Consider the following 18,557-nt stretch of genomic DNA (forward strand, 5'->3'; position numbering starts at 1 on the left):
GTCCTGATGGGAGTAGAGGGAGGATTATCAATGGATAACAGGTGCGCTGCTTTTCCCCAGGGATCATGAGATGCATTGTGGAAAAAACAAACAATAAAACACGTGCCAAAGCCAGATTGGTTCTGCTGCATCATCACTGGGAAAGCTGGCAGCCCTACTTTAAATTGGAGGTTCTAAAGGAAGCCAAAAATAGAAACTGCAGAATCACCCATCAAAAAATATGCAAAAACAAGCGGGCAAAAGTCATGTCAAGAATATGTGAATGGTTGTTATGTGGGATTAAAAAGTAAAATGGAGGAAAAAAGAATATGGATCATGTCTATTTTAAAACCATTATGTAAGACAAAGCTTCAGAATTACTTTCTGGGACATTTAACATCACCCACCTTCTCTGTGACAATTTTAGCAACTGGATATCTAAAAAATAAATAAATAAACAGATTTTAATGACATTTTGGTTGAGTGATAGGCCTTGAGAGAAGAGAAGTTCAAAAAAATTGGTGGAAACCCAGATCATGGAGCCTTTAATCTTTGGTTTTCATGCTGTTATCATTTACCCTGATTCATTTGATCCTGCACCTGCCTTTGGCCTTTGATCCTTCTCTCTTTGATCCTGTAATCAGAATCAAAGGTTTGTGACCAAGAAAATCCAATGAAGTAAGTCTTTTAGAGATATCCAACAAATGCAAGACAGCAGCAATAAGGATCAAAGTTCTGCAATCAAGATGAAACCTCAGGGGAAAAATATTAGCGATCAGAATCAAAGAGTAGTGATCAGAATCAAAGAATAGTGATCAGAATCAAATGTCAGCTAACAGGATACAAGGACCATGCATACTAAGACCAAAGAAAGGAGAACATGAGCAGAGTCCATACGTATAAACAGTGCTGTTGGGCCTTGGATTAGAGGTATACTCTCTAAGAGGCATGAGCCTAAATCTGAACCGTTTTCTTGCATGAATATCACTCAGTTCCACAATAAAGCCATGACACAAGAGACAAACGTTGCACTTTGAACAGTTGTCATTAAAGTTTTGATGGCTTCCTTCACTTCTCTCCTTCTTGCTCAGTCTCTCAGTTCATGAAAACTAGCTGTAAAAGTGATGATTTAATTATGTTAGCTTGTCCAGTTACTTAGGGAGGTTGTAGCCCAGAGGTCAGAGGGGCAGGCTTGTGAGCAGAGGTTCCTCCATTCGAGAATAAGATCCAGGCCTTGATGTTACATTTTTAAAAACTTAGTTTGAGTATCAGTAGGATATCTTAAAAAATGAAACAAAAACAAACAAAAAATGATCAGATTTAAATCAAAATTTGTTTCTGAGATACGTTTGGGAACAACAAACATTCATGTAATAATGTAATAATTCATATAATCATGGAGCAGCTCCAGCCTTTGATCATTGATTTTTGAGCTGTGGTCTTTCACCCTGATTTCTTTGATCCAGATCCTCAATCCTCTGACCCTATAATCAGATGTTTAATGGTCAGGATCAAAGGAAAATAAATGTACCTTTATCGAGTTAGTGCATTGTGACGAATATCAAAATGTACTCAGTTAATATACTGACATTATGTTTGTGCAATTATTTCAAGGATTCTGGACAAAACTGTGAAACAAATGCCTGAAATGTAAATGTCAAAGAACAAAAGGGAATTCTTTATGTCTCTCTCTTTAGCAAATAGGATAAACATGCAAAAATGCTACAGTGCAGAAGTCCCAGAGCATTTAACAACCATATGTTCTCAGCATCAAGCCGCTCCTGCATGAATCACATTTAGGCTCATTTATGCTCATTAACAGTCAAATGAATATTACTCAAACATGCAGAGGGTAAACGTTCGAGTTTTATCTGTGCACACAGTCCTTCAGAACATCATGACTCTGCTGCCTGATAAAAACTAATCCTTATCTCACTGTTGAGGATAAGGCATAATAAATCAAATCAAAGTCATACGGGGTCCTGTTTAACGAAGCCCATGTCTCTGACATGCTGTCGGAGCCGACCCTAGAAACACAACACATCCATCAGCGCTGAGCGGACAAAAGCCTTAATTTGCAAGCTGGCTGGTAGCTGTCTGCCTAACTGCTAGATTGGATTATCACACCTGGACAGGGCACGCTCAGCTAATATGACTTCAAAGAACCCTGCGCACTTAATCGTTTCCTTTCAAAACAGTGCTGCAGGTTTAGCTCTGTGGAATAGAATCTGAACTACCGATTTACAGACCAGGGCTCGATTCCATGTGTGCTTGAGGCTACCAGTCTGTTTTAGGACAAGACACTTCATCTGCATTGCACAAATCCTCCAATCTGTAAATGGGTACCGGCCTCAGCTGGGGAAGTTACCTGTGATGGACTGGTGGCCCATCTAAGGGGGGGGGGGGGTCATAAACTCCTGTTCACTTACGCTACAGAAACCAGAGAATAGCACCACCCTGGTGGGCTTCATGAACCAGTAAGGATTTACCCCAGTTACCAACTACTATCACAACTCCAACTACTACCATTATCATTGGTCCCCTACTACTACTACTACTATGGCTCATTTCCTAAAACATTTTCAGAGTGATGATACATCTATTAAAAGGCAAGTAAGTCCAACATAGGCACCGAGGCCCTTTGGAGAAGGTGCATACCCATGGATTATGTAGTGTGGAGTGAAAGAGTCTACGACTTCCACTGAGTGGGATGCTTGTCCCACCCAGGGTAAGGTTAAGTTTGGCTGGTCAGTGGTGGGCACAGATAACCAAAAAATTAAGTTCGATAACAGATAATCAGATGCTCCGGTCAGACGAAGGTCTTGGAAAATAAAGCAGTGCTGACGTATGGTTTTGATTTATAAATAACATTAATACCAATAGAATAACTCCATTAATGTCAATTCTGTCATTTGTACAAAGTTAAAATATAACATATCTTTTAATGTTGAATAATGCACTAATTCTGAGGTTTTGTAACAAACACAGATCGCAAAGGATTCTGGGTAAAATGTGCCTCTGCTAAACACTGATTGGTTCAGTCATTCATTATGCAAACCAACACGTTAATGTCATGTCGTTAGTGTGTCATGTGTTGGTGTTTACAGATAAATGTGCTTTTGTAAAATATTCCATTTTTTTATTTGTAAAAACAGGCATTTTTACGGAGCCCTGGAAGTGTCATTGCAAAATGTTTTGCATGTGGAGAGAATGTGCACTCATTTTATTATATTGTGCGCAGGTTTTATGATGTTGTTCGCACTTTTTATGATGTTGTGTGTATGTTTTATTATATTGTGCACACGTTTTATTATATTGTAAAACGTGCACTCAATATTGTCTTGACACATAAATATTGGCTTTACACTGTGTGAGTTTTGGCCCTTTTTCAGATGATTTTTCATTCATGCAAGAATTTTTTGGACCGATTTTCAGGTTAATCACACGTCCTGCATCGTGCAGTGTACATGGAGTAACAAGCTGCGTTTAACATCTCACGACTACCTCCTAATCGCCGATCGAATGGTCGACTGAAAATCAAACCTGTTTGATATTATTCTGGTCGACTGTCGTGAGGGTATCCTGCTGCTGAAGAGCTATAAGCATCCAACCACTCGCACTGTGCATGTGCAAACACCGCAGACCTGTCTTGTAATGTTTTTTTGTTGTAGTTTTGTTTTGTTTTTAAACTTTGATGTCTCCCATCAAGAGTTTTTGTAAATTAAGTTTGAAAAAAAAGCTTACGTTTTGCTTCTGGAAACACAAGTCCGACGTGTGGTTTTTGAATGTACAATGTGTGTGAGAACATAAATCTGGCGCGCTGAACTTTTACACCGTGTGGTTCTGTGGTACAGTTTGAACAGAAACAGAGTACAGTGATTAAAAATATCATACAGTGTCTGCCCAGCTTCAAGATGAATACTGCCATGAACACTACTGGCCAGTAGATGGCTGTAGAGACCGTGAAAACCTGCCAAAACAAAATTCCAGATAATCTGTGTCTGCTACATTAACGCAAATACAATAACAATGTCTATAAACCCAGATAATATATTCACAAGAGTTTTAGGCACTAGAGTTTAATGCTGTTGTCCGTGGAGCCTGAACAGAGTGTCTGAAATGCATTTGTCCTGTTGTGAATGTACTGAGATTACCCTATTCTACCCATAATGCACTGCTGGGCACAGCATGTGCTCACAAAACCTTAAAAATTAGCGCATTACTTTAAAACTAAAAATATATCTGATATTTTCACTTTATAAAACTTCAGATGCGACAGTAATTTTAAATAACTTCTCTGAAATTAGTTGGTTAAAATTTGAACCATAAGTTAAAAATGTATGCCTCTGGATGACTTGGGTGATATTGCCAGTGTATCAGTACGGTGTTAAAGGAAATGATTTTTTTGTGTGACTAGTTCTCCTTTGCCTGCAGAGGATGGAGCAGTTTCTCCTGGAAGCAGGTCTCTTCTATTTGCAGAGGGTAGAACTATACATCTGTTATGAAACTATTAACAGGTAGGTACTCAACTGATTTTAAATTTTAAAAATGTTTGTCGCTGTTCAGCTTTGTTTACTACGTTATCGGTCTAAAAGTTATCGGACAAAAATTTATAGGAAGATAATTAGTCTGATAATGGTTTTCAAAGTTATCTAAAAAGATAATCCAATAATGAAAACATTATCTTCGATAATAATATGTTATAGGATTATCGGAACTGTGCCCACCACTGGGCTGGGTAAATTACTTCCCAGCCAAAATCCATTTCCCATTTCCAGCTGGGTGAACTGGGACAATGCAGATAAAGTGTCTTGTCCAAGGACACAGACACACTGTGTGACCGGGAACTGAACCCAGAGCTATATGCTGCTACCTGCTCTGTTCTATACACATGTAGATGATTACTTCCATCGAGGCCGCAATAAAATCACCTGTGTTTTATTTATTTGCCTGTCTGTCTGTTAGCAAGATTACGTCAAAACTACTGCACAGATTTTGATGAAAGTTTCACCACAGATAGATATTAGACCAAAGATGACCCCAATAAATTTTGGAGGTGATCCAGATCCGGATCCAGATTCTGGATCAAGATTTCACTTTATACACACTTTGAAGGATTACGTCAAAACTACTCCATGGATTCTTACCTAATTTGCACTACAGTGGAGTCTTCCAATAGGGCATGGAAGACTCCACTGAATTTTGGAGGTGATCTGAATCCAGATTCTGGATCAAGATTTCCCTTTATATAGGCTTTGAAGGATTACTTCAAAACTACTTCACAGATTCTCACCAAATTTGCACCACAGATAGATACTAGGGCGTGGCAGACTCCACTGCATTTTGGAGGTGATCTGGTGATCTCCAATTACATTTCTTTTTATTTCTTTCTCTTCCATAATAATATGTGCAATATCACATATCTATTTAGATCTCTTAAGAAGCAACAAAAATTCCATTATTGAATCATGAATCTGTCCCGCAGTTGATACAGTAAATGTTTATTTTATTGGATTTATAGTAGACAGATTTTATGACTGGGCTTTAGGTAACAGGATTAAATGTACACATTAGTATTCTCAAAAAAAGCATAGCACCTTCTCCAATGCTTACATGACTAACTACATAACTGCATCATCAGACCACGTTTGCAATTATAATTCCAGCATCATGGAAAGACAAATTCCGCATTTGTATAAACAAGGCATCAAAGTTGTGCAAACATTCCTCTGATTTGTTCTGAGGCTTGTTTGTCTGCCATTCGAGGTAGCGCGCCTTTCTCATGGGAGGAAACAGAGATAGGCAGCATCCTGTGCACCACCGGGACCATCCCAGAGAAGGGCTGGCTGGGCCGAGTGGTGTAGAGGTGGAGCAGGCAGAGTGCTACAGATGTGAGGCCACTGATAAGAGAGAAGGCTTTTGCAGCAGGATAATGGCTTCCTGTTTGAATGCTCCACAAAGTGTTTGTCGGCGTACAGCAGCTTTGACATGTTTATCTGAGGATCAGTCAAAAAATAAATCAACAAAGACGGTCTGGGCTGTTTACTAGGATTATAGTTCCAGATCTGTGACGAGGATCGGGACAATCTGAGAGGTAAAGGAAGGAGAACTATTAAACAGGAAGTGCCTGGAAAGTGGAGACGGAATTACACCCTGCAGTTATACAACTCCATTCGCTCACAAATACTACTGGTTAGAGCAACTTAATGCCAATTTGTACATTTTCACTGGTAGAGAAGCTTGAATCTTCGACTGGACTGGGTTGCTTGACACGAGGACGTTTCGCTTCAAATCGCAGAAGCTTCCTCAGCTAAAATTCTTGCTCTGGTAGTCTGACTTCTGTCTTGACTCTTGTAGAGAAGAAGAAGAAGAAACTTCTTATCATGATTCTTCTTATCAGGATTCTTATCATGATTAAACAGCCCATAGGATTCCTATAAGAATTCTATAGGGAATCTTGTAGGGTTCTTTCTGAAAGGATTCTTATAGGATTAATACTGGAAGGAATCATTTGTATTTTTCATATACATCTTACAGTAAAAAATAGTTTGCAATTCAAGCTGAACATTCTCAAAGTCCCACAATATGGATATGCATGTGCAAACTGGTTTTTGAATCCTACAAATTAGATTAGATTAGATAGAACTTTATTAATTCCTTGGGAAGACTCCCTCAGGGAAATTGAGGTTCCAGCAGCATTGTATAGCAGCACACAGGGTAAGAAGCACACAGAGTATCAAAAGTAAAAATAAAAAACAATTTGTAGAATGTAAATACAAATATAAATACCAGAAATACTGTCCGCTACTGGCTTACTAGCTACTACTGTTCCTCTCCTTCCCATCCTCTGTCTTCCTGTTACTCCTCCCCCTTGAGGGACAAAGGAGTTTTTCAGGGAAGGAGCAGTCTGTGGCTGAAGAGGCTCCTCTGGATGCTGATGACGGTGTGCAGAGGGTGACTGGTATTGTCCATAATGTCCAGCAGTTTGTCCAGTGTTCTCTGGATTTATAGGATTTTTGATATCAATTCTACCAAAAATCCTGTAGGATTCTTTCCTAAAGGATTCTTATAGGGTTCCTATTGGCAAAAGTAAATCCTATATGATTCCTATTAATGGGAATTCTAGAGGACCTCTGTATGATGTTTTGAGGAGGGTTGGAAAGGCTAAAAGCAGAATGAGGTATTTATTAGCATCAATAAAACTATTCATAAAGTTGTGTTGTTTGAAAAATGGCAAAAAAGTGAATCCAAAAGAAAAAAAGAGAACTTTATGAAATACAAGCATGGTTTGGATTTACTTTAGACTGTAGTACTGCACCTCTGTTGTTGGGCTTTGCTTTGAAGACTGAGCTAAAGGGCAAAATTAGATTTCCCAGAATACTCACATTAATAGATACTAGGGGTGCTGCGGTAGGTCGTTTGTGCACATGCACCACCAACATAGCGACGCGCCTGGCTAGGCACAACAAATCGTGACACCATTTTGAATCTATTTTTGGGTAGTCGAAGTAATGCCATGGCTGAGACATGGACGATTAAAAGCATCAGAGAGTATTTAAAAGATAGGAATGTCTCAACCACGGGTTAGAGAAAGCAGGAGCTGTTAGATTTTGCAGAGAGCTGACAAGAGAAGACGACAATCAGGAATGGAAATACGACGTAGAACTGTTGTCCACAATGGTGAGTTGTTCCTACTACCTGTATCAACAGTTATACCCAGGTATGTCTACTATCTAATTCTTTCAAAGGATTTTTCAAATTTAAGCGTAATCTGTCATTTCTGTGGCAGAAATATTCCATTGCAACGACCTGGACTTCCGAGTTCTAGATAGCCAAACACTGCCTGGTTCTCAGTTTCACATCTGGGTATCTCAAAAACTGCATGTGTGCACAAGCGACCTACTGCAACGCCCCTAGTGTCTTCAAATGAGAGTATTGAACAGAGGGTTTTCAATAGTGCTTCAGATGTATCATGTCGTCACAACGTGTAAACAAACAAGGAGCACTGCAAGACTTGGAAAACAGAAAACCAACCAGCTCCCCCCAAAAAAAAGAAAAGAAAGAGAAACTTCAACCTGTGATGCCTGTACTGAAGTAGATCATCCATCTCAAGTCTCTTCTATCTGTAGCACCTTTTCTTTTGTCACCTCCAGCCTGCAAATGTTATGGTAAATCTGTCTCCTCTCTGTGTCTGGTCCGGAGAGAGTGAATAAGAAATATGTGCACGTAGACAGACCTCAGGTCAGCACCATGCAAAAAGGCGACAGTCAATCAATCAATCAATTTTATTTATATAGCGCCAAATCACAACAAACAGTTGCCCCAAGGCGCTTTATATTGTAAGGTAAGGCCATACAATAATTATGTAAAAACCCCAACGGTCAAAACGACCCCCTGTGAGCAAGCACTTGGCGACAGTGGGAAGGACAGTAATACACCTGAAAATAAAACCCAACTGAGTCTTCTGTGTGTGACAGTAAAAGTAGCACAATTGGGTCTTCATGTAAAGTGCTGCATAAAAAGAAAGCCTGCAGCTCAGTCTCTTTAAATTAAAGCACATCGATGTGCATGTGTCACCTCGGACACGGCTATACGCGAATCACTCACAGCGGTCCAGCACACGCTGATCACTTCTGGACTGAAGTCGACTTGTCAAAGAGCTTTTGGCCCTGCAACCCTGAAGTGGAACCTGGGGTGCATACGAGAAACCAGCCAACAGCGCAGAATCCTGACTGCTCCCAGACTGACCCCCCCACTCTGTTCCATATTCATGTGACATTCTGCTCTGGTAGCCTTCCACAGATTTGCTCCTATGGTCTGAATTTAAAGCAACTGAGGTTCAAATGAAACAAGAACTGAGGGGATACATGGACAGTATATTATCTGATCTCCAACAAGTGTGCTTCCCGAAAGGCATTTCATAGCAACCCTAATCATAAAAGGAATATTTTTTTCACTCAATATGAGAGATAGAGAAATTTTATATTTTGAGCGTTTCTAATTTAAGAAGTGTCTGATATAATTGAAATATAAGAACTGTCGTCTGCATCAGCTGCTCTGTTCCTTTTAAATTGGCATATTTGTCTGCAGAAGAAGCTGTTACTCCTCGATGAAGACTTGATGCTGAAATACTGTGTTTTTATGGTTTAAGATGACCTAGCCAAGCAAATAAAGACTTTTTAAGTATTTATAAGAGAGAGTGCCTTTGACCTTTTCTTCTTTTTGGATATCCAGTTTACTAACCAAAGAGCATATTGAAATACTGTTTTGTTTTGTTTTGTTTTGTTGAGTCCAGGAAGCACTCTGTCTTAAACATTTTGTGAAATAACTGCATTACTTGTTCAGGTCATAGAACAGGTACATCAGTGGATAAGGAGTTGGCCTATAAGCTGTGTTGGACTGGCGTCCCATCTAGTAGGAGTTGTAGACTCTTTTCCACATTGATAGAACACTCTTGACCCTTTTTTATTGCTCATTTATTGAATCGATTTTATCTTTTAGCTTGGTGTCTTGGTTCAACAACCTTACCCTAAAATATAAAGGTTCTCTGAATCAAACTGTGAGGTGGTCTAGTAGGCTGATTGGAGAGCCACAGTTTTACCCAGAATATCAATATACCAAATAGTCACAGAGGATGACTGGCCTTATTTTGAAAAATGACTCCCACCAACTACATGGTGAGTTTCAGCTTCTTCCATCAGGCCACAGATAGAAATTGCTGGCCTGTAAAACCAAGTGATATAAAGATAGTTTTGTTCCTGCAGCCATCAGAGTGATCGACGGAACAGTTTTTTAATTGCTAGGATGGATTTTTCTTTGTATTTTACTTACGTGCACTGACCCGTCTTTTAGGATGAAGCACTGTCGTCACCGTTTTTGATCGTGTTTTAAGTGTTATCTGTGTGAAGAACGCCAGCTCACTTTGCAGTAAACCATGTCGTACACTTGCAACATGGAATCAGATTCAATTCATCCATTCATTTTCTATACCAGCTTACTCCAATCACGGGTCACGGGGGGCTGGAGCCTATCCCAGCAGACACAGGGCGTGAACAGAAGTTCACCACAGACAGGCTGGCACTCTATCGCAGTAGATTCAAATCAGTTGTGCGCATAAATCAGATATTTACTGGCAGTCTGAACAAGGCTGAAGATTACAAATACTCCAGTGAGCCAGATCAGTTCTATTTTGGTAGACACAAATACAGTCCAGAATACTTGTAATAGTACCAAAAGTGCATCATCATTCAGGTTGATCTGGACTGAGACCACAGCTTTTGGTAGGATGAAGAATCAACTATTTGGCCTTGACCACAGTCAGGGACAGCTTTCAGACCTCTTGGATCACACGGAAACACCCCCATCCCAAACCCCCCAGCTTTACTCACTCAGCAGCTGGCAGCGCAGGACCTGCAGGCTTGTCTTCATGGTATCATGTGATCCGGTTCTTCGTCTACAGTGCTCATGGTTCTCTAGCAGAGAGGGAAAGACAGGTGTAAGACAAAACCTAGTACTCAGGTATCAAAATCACTTTCAGGACATGATCAAATATCTGGGTGATACACTGTGATTATGTCCGGACATGCAGTGATGGAAAAAAAAAAAGGAGAGATTGCAGATAGGACTGTGTAGTTTAACTTTGACTGTTTAATCCATGTAATGACCACCACACAGGGAAAAACCATGAGTAATATTTCACAATAAAAGCCCAGGTTAGACTGCAGCAGTGCTCGGCTTTAAATCAGCATTGGCATTCTGTGGTCTACACTGATCGGTAAAACCAATTATGGAGCTTTAAACATTGACCGGTAAGCTTTGCTCTTAGGCAGCCATCGCCTGTGTGTCAGTGGGACAAGAGCCCAAGGGTGCTCTTTAGGAGGAGTGACTAAAAAGACACACACACACACACACACACACACACACACACACACACACACACACACACACACACACATGGCCTTTCACAGTGGAAGAACTGTGAATGTGCGTGACTTTCCTACATGAGCCGTATCCTGCTTTGTAGTCATGACCTTATGCAACACAGGTGCCAGCACCACATCTTTAATAAAAGCATGTTTACACATGCGCACTCTTGAGCACCTGTCACTCCACAAGTGTGAATATTCTGTTGCGATTCTGACGTGAAACATGAGGGGTCAGGTTGCAGTCAACTGACGGTTGTGCAAGAGATGTGTGCGATGAGAGAGTGACATACTAATGGCCCCCATGCCTCCTACTGGGGGGGCTGCAGGGGCATGGGGGAGTTTAGAATGATTCAAGGTCAATGATAATGGTTGTGTAGGTCAACATGGTTCAAGGAAAAAGCAGTTATTCAGCAATAAATTGAAAAGTCTGCAAAATGTCATTTCGGCACTGTTGGGGGAACTTTAGAATGATTCAAGGAGAATGACATTTTTTGTTACTTGTGTTTGAACAGAGTTTCTGCAATAAGTTGAACAGTGTGAAAAAGGGCATTTTTCCCCTTCTTTGGAGCTCTGGGGAGCCCACAAGGATTCAGTCAGAAAGTCTGAGTTACCACAGACACTCCCTCAAAAATCTTCTGTACCAAATCTCAGAAAAATTCATCAAACAGTTTTTTCAGAAAATCATCGGACCATCACGCATGAATCTTGATGGCATGAGTCCTGTGAATCTTCATCCATCCATCCATCCATCCATTTTCTTCCGCTTTATCCGGAGTCGGGTCACGGGGGCAGCAGCTCAAGCAAAGCCGCCCAGACCTCCCAATCCACACACACCTCCCCCAGCTCCTCCGGGGGAACCCCAAGGCGTTCCCAAGCCAGCCGAGAGATGTAGTCCCTCCAGCATGTCCTGGGTCTTCCCCGGGGCCTCCTCCCAATGGGACGTGCCCGGAACACCTCTCCAGCGAGGCGTCCAGGGGGCATCCGGAAAAGATGCCCGAGCCACCTCAACTGACTCGTTTCGACATGGAGGAGCAGCAGCTCGACTCCGAGCTCCTCCCGAGTGACCGAGCTCCTCACCCTATCTCTAAGGGAGTGCCCAGCCACCCTGCGGAGGAAACTCATCTCGGCCGCTTATACTCGCGATCTCGTTCTTTCGGTCATGAGGCAAATCTCATGACCATAGGTGAGGATCGGAACATAGATCGATCGGTAAATCGAGAGCTTTGCCCCCCTACTCAGCTCTCTCTTCACCACGACGGTCCGATACAGCGACCACATCACTGCAGATGCTGCACCGATCCATCTATCGATCTCACGCTCCATCCGTCCCTCACTCGTGAACAAGACCCCGAGATATTTAAACTCCTCCACTTGAGGCAAGGACACTCCACCGACCTGAAGAGGGCAAAGCACCTTTTTCCTGTCGAGAACCATGGCCTCGGATTTGGAGGTGCTGATTTTCATCCTGGACGCTTCACACTCGGCTGCAAACCGCCCCAGTGCATGCTGAAGGTCCTGATTTGACAAAGCCAACAGAACCACATCATCTGCAAACAGCAGAGACGAGATTCTGTGGTTCCCAAACTAGACCCCCTCTACACCCTGGCTGTGCCTAGAAATTCTGTCCATAAAAATAATGAACAGAACCGGTGACAAAGGGCAGCTCTGGCAGAGGCCAACGTGCACTGGAAACAGGTTTGACTTACTACCGGCAATGCGAACCAAGCTCCTGCTGCGGTCGTACAGGGACCGGATAGCCCTTAGCAAAGGACCCTGGACCCCGTACTCCCGGAGCACTCCCCACAGGGTGCCCCGAGGGACACGGTCGAACGCCTTCTCCAGATCCACAAAACACATGTGGACTGGTTGGGCGAACTCCCATGAACCCTCGAGCACCCGATGGAGCGTGTAGAGCTGGTCCAGTGTGCCGCGACCAGGACAAAAACCACACTGCTCCTCCTGAATCCGAGGTTCGACTGTTTCTTTCTCTTTTTGCTCTGTATGCACCACTCTGCATTTAATCATTAGTGATCGATCTCTGCTCCCCTCCACAGCATGTCTTTTTCCTGGTTCTCTCCCTCAGACCCAACCAGTCCCAGCAGAAGACTGCCCCTCCCTGAACCTGGTTTTGCTGGAGGTTTCTTCCTGTTAAAAGGGAGTTTTTCCTTCCCACTGTAGCCAAGTGCTTGCTCACAGGGGGTCGTTTTAACCGTTGGGGTTTTACATAATTATTGTATGGCCTTGCCTTACAATATAAAGCGCCTTGGGGCAACTGTTTGTTGTGATTTGGCGCTATATATAAAAAAAATGATTGATTGATTGATTGACCATCGGTCGAATTCTCCTCTCCAGTACTCAGGAATAGACCTTACCGGGGAGGCTGAGGAGTGTGATCACCCTATAGTTGGAACACACCCTCCGGTCCCCCTTCTTAAACAGAGGGACCACCACCCCGGCTTGCCAATCCAGAGGCACTGTCCCCGATCGCCATGCGATGTTGCAGAGGCGTGTCAGCCAAGACAGCCCCACAACATCCAGAGACTTAACCCCTTAACGCCCGAATTTATATAGCTGTATATAAAAAAATGTTTTGTGTGTGTTTTTGCCTTTAAGTAGATGGTAAATAATGTTGAGATTATTAATTTCACTTTTGCACAAAAACTAGATAGTAATATTGGGTATTCTGGTAATGACTTTATGTTATAATGTTATAATAATAATGATGGTATGTTGCAAATTTGCGACAACGGGCATACAGGTCAATTTGGAAGTTGCATATTTGAGTCAGAGATTGTAGCATATATGCGACGATGGGCGTTAAGGGGTTAAGGTACTCAGGACGGATTTCATCCACCTCAGAAGCCTTGCCACCGAGGAGCTTTCTAACCACCTCAGTGACTTCGGCCTGGGTAATGGATGAGTCCGCCTCTGAGTCCCCAGTCTCTGCTTCCTCTTTGGAAGACGTGACGATGGGATTGAGGAGACCCTCGAAGTACTCCTTCCACCGCCTGACAACATCCCCAGTCAGGGTCAACAGCTCCCCACCCAGTGCAGGTGGAGAGCTGCTTCCGCCTCCCGAGGCGTCAGACGGTTTGCCAGAATCTCTTCGAGGCCGACCGATAGTCCTCCTCCATAGCCTCCCTGAACTCCTACCAGACCCGAGTTTTTGCCTCTGTGACCGCACGGGCTGTGGCACGCTTGGCCTGCCGGTACCTGTCAGCTGCCTCTGGGGTCCCACCTACCAACAAAGATAAGTAGGACTCCTTCTTCAGCTTGACAGCATCCCTTACTTCCGGTGTCCACCACCGGGTTCGGGGATTGCCGCCGCGACAGGCACCAGAGACCTTGTGACCACAGCTACAAGCAGCCGCATCGACAACGGAGGTGGAGAACATGGTCCACTCGGACTCCATGTCTCCAACCTACCCCAGGATCTGGGAGAAGCTCTCCCGGAGGTGGGAGTTGAAGACCTCGCTGACAGAGGGTTCCGCCAGTCATTCCAGCAGACCCTCATGATACGTTTGGGCCTGCCAGGTCTGACCAGCTTCCTACCCTCCTAGCGGATCCAACTCAGCACCAGGTGGTGATCAGTCGACAGCTCTGCCCCTCTCGTCACCCGAGTGTCCGAGACACGTGGCCGAAGGTCAGATGATACGACTACAAAGTCGATCATCGACCTCCGGCTCAGGGTGTCCTGGTGCCACGTGCACTTATGGACACCCTTGTGCTCGAACATGGTGTTTGTGATGGACAAACTGTAGCACTAGCACAGAAGTCCAACAACTGAACACCACTCGGATTCAGATCGGGGAGGCCGTGCTTCCCGATCACCCCCTCCAGGTCTCACTGTTGCCGCCCACGTGAGCGTTGAAATCCCCCAGGAGAACAATGGAGTCCCCAGTCGGAGCGCTATCTAGTACCCCTCCCAGGGACTCCAGGAAGGTCGAGTACTCTGCACCGCTGCTCGGCCCATAGGCCGAGACAATGGTGAGAGACCTGTCCCTGACCCGAAGGCGTAGGGACGCAACCCTCTCGTTCACCGGAGTGAACTCCAACACTTGGCGACTGAGCTGGGGAGCAATAAGCAATGCGACCCCAGCTCTCCGCCTCTCCCCGTGGGCGACGCCAGAAAAATGAAGCGTCCAGCTCCTCTCAAGGAGTTGGGTACCAGAGCCCAAGCTGTGCGTGGAGGTGAGCCCGACTATCTCTAGTCGGTATCTCTCAACCTCCCGCACAAGCTCAGGCTCCTTTCACCCCTAGCGAGGTGACATTCCACGTCCCAACAGCCAGGGGCTGTGAGCATGGACCGGGCCACCGGGCCACCCGCCCTCGACCGCCACCCAATCCTCTCTGCACCCGACCCCATGGCCCCCTCTGCAGGTGGTGAAGCCACAGGAGGATCTTCATACAATCTTCATAAAATCTCTTAGAGTCTTTTTTCCCCATTGCAGGAAGAAGCCTTAAGCAGACCAGACTCAGTGGGGTGACCATCTGATTTGGCCATACTAACAAAATAAAACAAAAGAACAACAAAGAGTTGTTAAAACATATAGTGACAGAAATGTTGCTAAGGAACCAGACACAGTCTAGTGTTCATGATGACAGATAGTTGAAAAGAAAACCATGAGGGGAAGGCCAGGGTCCCAGCAAAACAGCAAGGCAGAGATTGTACTGATACCAGATCAGTCATTGAAATAGGAAATTCCCCAGTTCTCACTCAACTCTGATGAATCTCCAACCCCCCACAGGATTTCATTGTATTTTGCAAGAACATTATGGAGTTCAAAAGTCCCAATATAGACTACAGACCTTTCATAATCAAAGTTGACATAATGAAGCCAGAATCTGTACAACAGACCAGTTGAGTGACATCAGTATAACAGCCTTTAACTCTGGTTACAAACATACAATCAACAGGGCAGCGATAGCTAAGCACTTTTGAGGAGAAAACAACAACAACAACTCATGAACAGAAAATGAAGAGTCTGTGTCTAAAACCGGCTATAATTCTACAAATGTAGAGATGATGGTCACCAGGTTAAAGCAGCGAGCTTGTGACCAGAAGATTTTCTGTTCTAATCCCTGTCATAGTGGAAAATCACTAATGTCCATAGGGCCAGTGTTGTATAGTAACAAAGTAAAAATACTTCACTAGTGTACTTAAGTATGTTTGTGAGACTTTATACTTTACTTGAGTTTTTTAAATTCAGCTTACTTTCACTTTTACTTCACTACATTTCTGACCTTAATTGCATACTTCTACCCCGATACATTTTTTTATGCGCCATGCCGTTACTTGTTACAAAAAAAAACACACACACACATGAAAAAAGTTGTGTTTTCACCCAGAGATACCACTGATTACTAGTGACTGCAACAAAGTCAGGCCGATTTGTCATGAGGCATGTCCAGTAGGCTTTTTTGCAGTTGCGCACTTGGGGGGTGTTTGTCAGGAAAATGATAATTTCTCTACATTGATTACAGACCTGCAGCGGGTCTGTAATCAACTTTTCTGCAGCGCAGCTTTGCTTTGAACCTTGAACCAATCGAAGCAGTGACTCACAGGTGCTTCGATTTATGATTCGTGGATTGATTGCTATATTTCGCTTTTATCCTAATTTTTCCCTGCTAAAACCCAGAAGAGCATATGTCTGTGAGTAATATTTAATATTTTTATGTTAAACCAACCTGTTATGGTCTTCTGAAACAGTTGATAGATGTATTTTAGAACTTAAAAACGGGACCGAAGCTAAAGCGTTAGCATGTCTATGGCGTTTTCAATGTTAAAGTTAGCATTAAGCTGTTTGCATCAGCACGTTTGCGTTGATTTGTTTCTGTATAATTAATGGCTCAGCATTCGTTATCGTAAAAGAGTCAAATTGTAATTTTTTAAATTTATTTTTATTCATATATTATAGCAACAACAATAATAGTCAACATTAATAGTCAATAATAATAGACTAATAATGTTACAATACAATTTTAGAGAAAAAGACAAAAAGAACCTAATGAAACAAAACAACAGAAAAGATAAACCATGTAACAATGAAAATAAATAAATACATATAGAAATAAATAACTGTTTCCTGTGAACACCTAGTGAGTAGCCTACTCTCGTTTAGGTTTTGAAACCTTGTTTCTGAAGTGTTTTTGTGTGATGTGCACAATTTTCAGTATTTTGACTAATACTACCAGTCATTTACAAGCCTAGATAAACTTTATATAATAAAATCAGTCCATTTTTGATTATTAACATTTACTTGTACTTTTACTTTCAATACTTGAGTACATTTAGTTGTACATTACTTGTCATACTTAAGTACAATAAATACTAGATACTTTAAGACTTTTACTTGAGTAGCATTTCAATCAGTGACTTGAACTTCTACCAAAGACATTTTTTTAATGGGTATCTGTACTTTTACTTAAGTGTGATTTTCCGGTACTTTATACAACACTGCATAGGGCAGGGTCTTTAATCCCTAAGTGATTCCTCGTGTGTAGCTGCGTGCCTTACATGGTAGCATCCTGACATTGCTGTGTGTGTGTGTGTGTGTGTGTGTGAATGTGAGGTATCATTGTAAAGCAGACTGAGTGTTTGTTTCAGATGTTAAAGCCCTGTATGTTAATTCCTTTATGGTTGGTGCAGTATATTTCTTATATTTTAGTCAAAGCTGAAGGTCTACACACTTGATCATTTCATTTCAACTCCTCCGTGGTTATGAACAAAGTTTAAATTACAAAAACTGTCACAGTCCAAATACTTATGGTCCGGACTGTACCTGATAATGAATTCTGTTTCTGACTCTCCTTTCACAAAGTACAAACTCATAAAAAAGTAGAATAAATGAAAATGACAATGGATTGTAATTGACAAAATTTACTATCAAGATGCACCATTCTGTTCAAAAGTGTTCGGGAAAATGTTCTGTTTCCTGCTTTTTTACTTCTAACTCACAGCTCAGTCAGTAAAGGCGATGTTCAGTCGTACTATAGCGCAAGTCATTACAAAGAGATGATTCTGCAAGAATACTTGAGGAGCAACAGAAAATTACTTTTCTTTCTCTCAGCTTCAAAACTGAACTGTAATGTCCCAATTCCATCCACGTTTCTACTGGGAAAACGCCATTATGCTGCAGTGAGAGCAACCATTCCAGCTCAACTCCCTCCCCATGTTTTAATTATGTTTAGCGTCATGTTGCTGGCCTAATAAGCTCAACGGCAGGGCGCAAAGTGATCAGCCGAGCCTCTCCATGGTGATTACACCTCATCAGAACCATCAGGCGTGCAGCCTCATTGACCTTTAACCTAGAGGGCACACGCATGGGGAACAAGGCGGTTTCATTTATACGAATGAAGTTCACTCTATGGTAGACGAAGGCACAAAGCGGAAATGACATGGTGAGATGCTGAAGAGCTTTGCTTGTTCACGTCCACAACATATACATATTGAATTATCACAGAGTAAGTTTTTGGATTGGAAAGGACCCTTCAGAAAATTAATGTTCACGTCTGCATAAAGACTTTCAAAAACATAATAGGGGCCAACAGGTGAATTGAGAGGTTCAGTGGCACTAACTGCACCAACAATCATTTGGCCAGCACTGTTAAACTACCAGTAGTGATACTGCCGTTTGGCTGCACAAGAATGTT

General features: G+C 42.6%; 1 protein-coding gene across 5 annotated transcripts in view; it reads right to left on the reverse strand.

Annotated features, from left to right (window-relative positions):
* tmem108 (transmembrane protein 108) overlaps positions 1 to 18,557 on the reverse strand; it is a 142,648-nt gene that overhangs the window by 20,449 nt on the left and 103,642 nt on the right. For 4 of the 5 annotated variants that reach the window (XM_034167036.1, XM_034167008.1, XM_034167013.1 and 1 more), the window contains one exon: positions 10,368 to 10,451. In XM_034167036.1, coding sequence (XP_034022927.1) covers positions 10,368 to 10,407 — 40 coding nt within the window. In that variant the 5' untranslated portion in view covers positions 10,408 to 10,451. Of the gene's footprint in view, positions 1 to 10,367; positions 10,454 to 18,557 lie in introns of all 5 variants that reach the window. The other variant, XM_034167031.1, reaches the window with a different exon arrangement.

This window comes from Thalassophryne amazonica, chromosome 1 (assembly GCF_902500255.1).
Source record: "Thalassophryne amazonica chromosome 1, fThaAma1.1, whole genome shotgun sequence".
NCBI classification, from domain to species: domain Eukaryota; kingdom Metazoa; phylum Chordata; class Actinopteri; order Batrachoidiformes; family Batrachoididae; genus Thalassophryne; species Thalassophryne amazonica.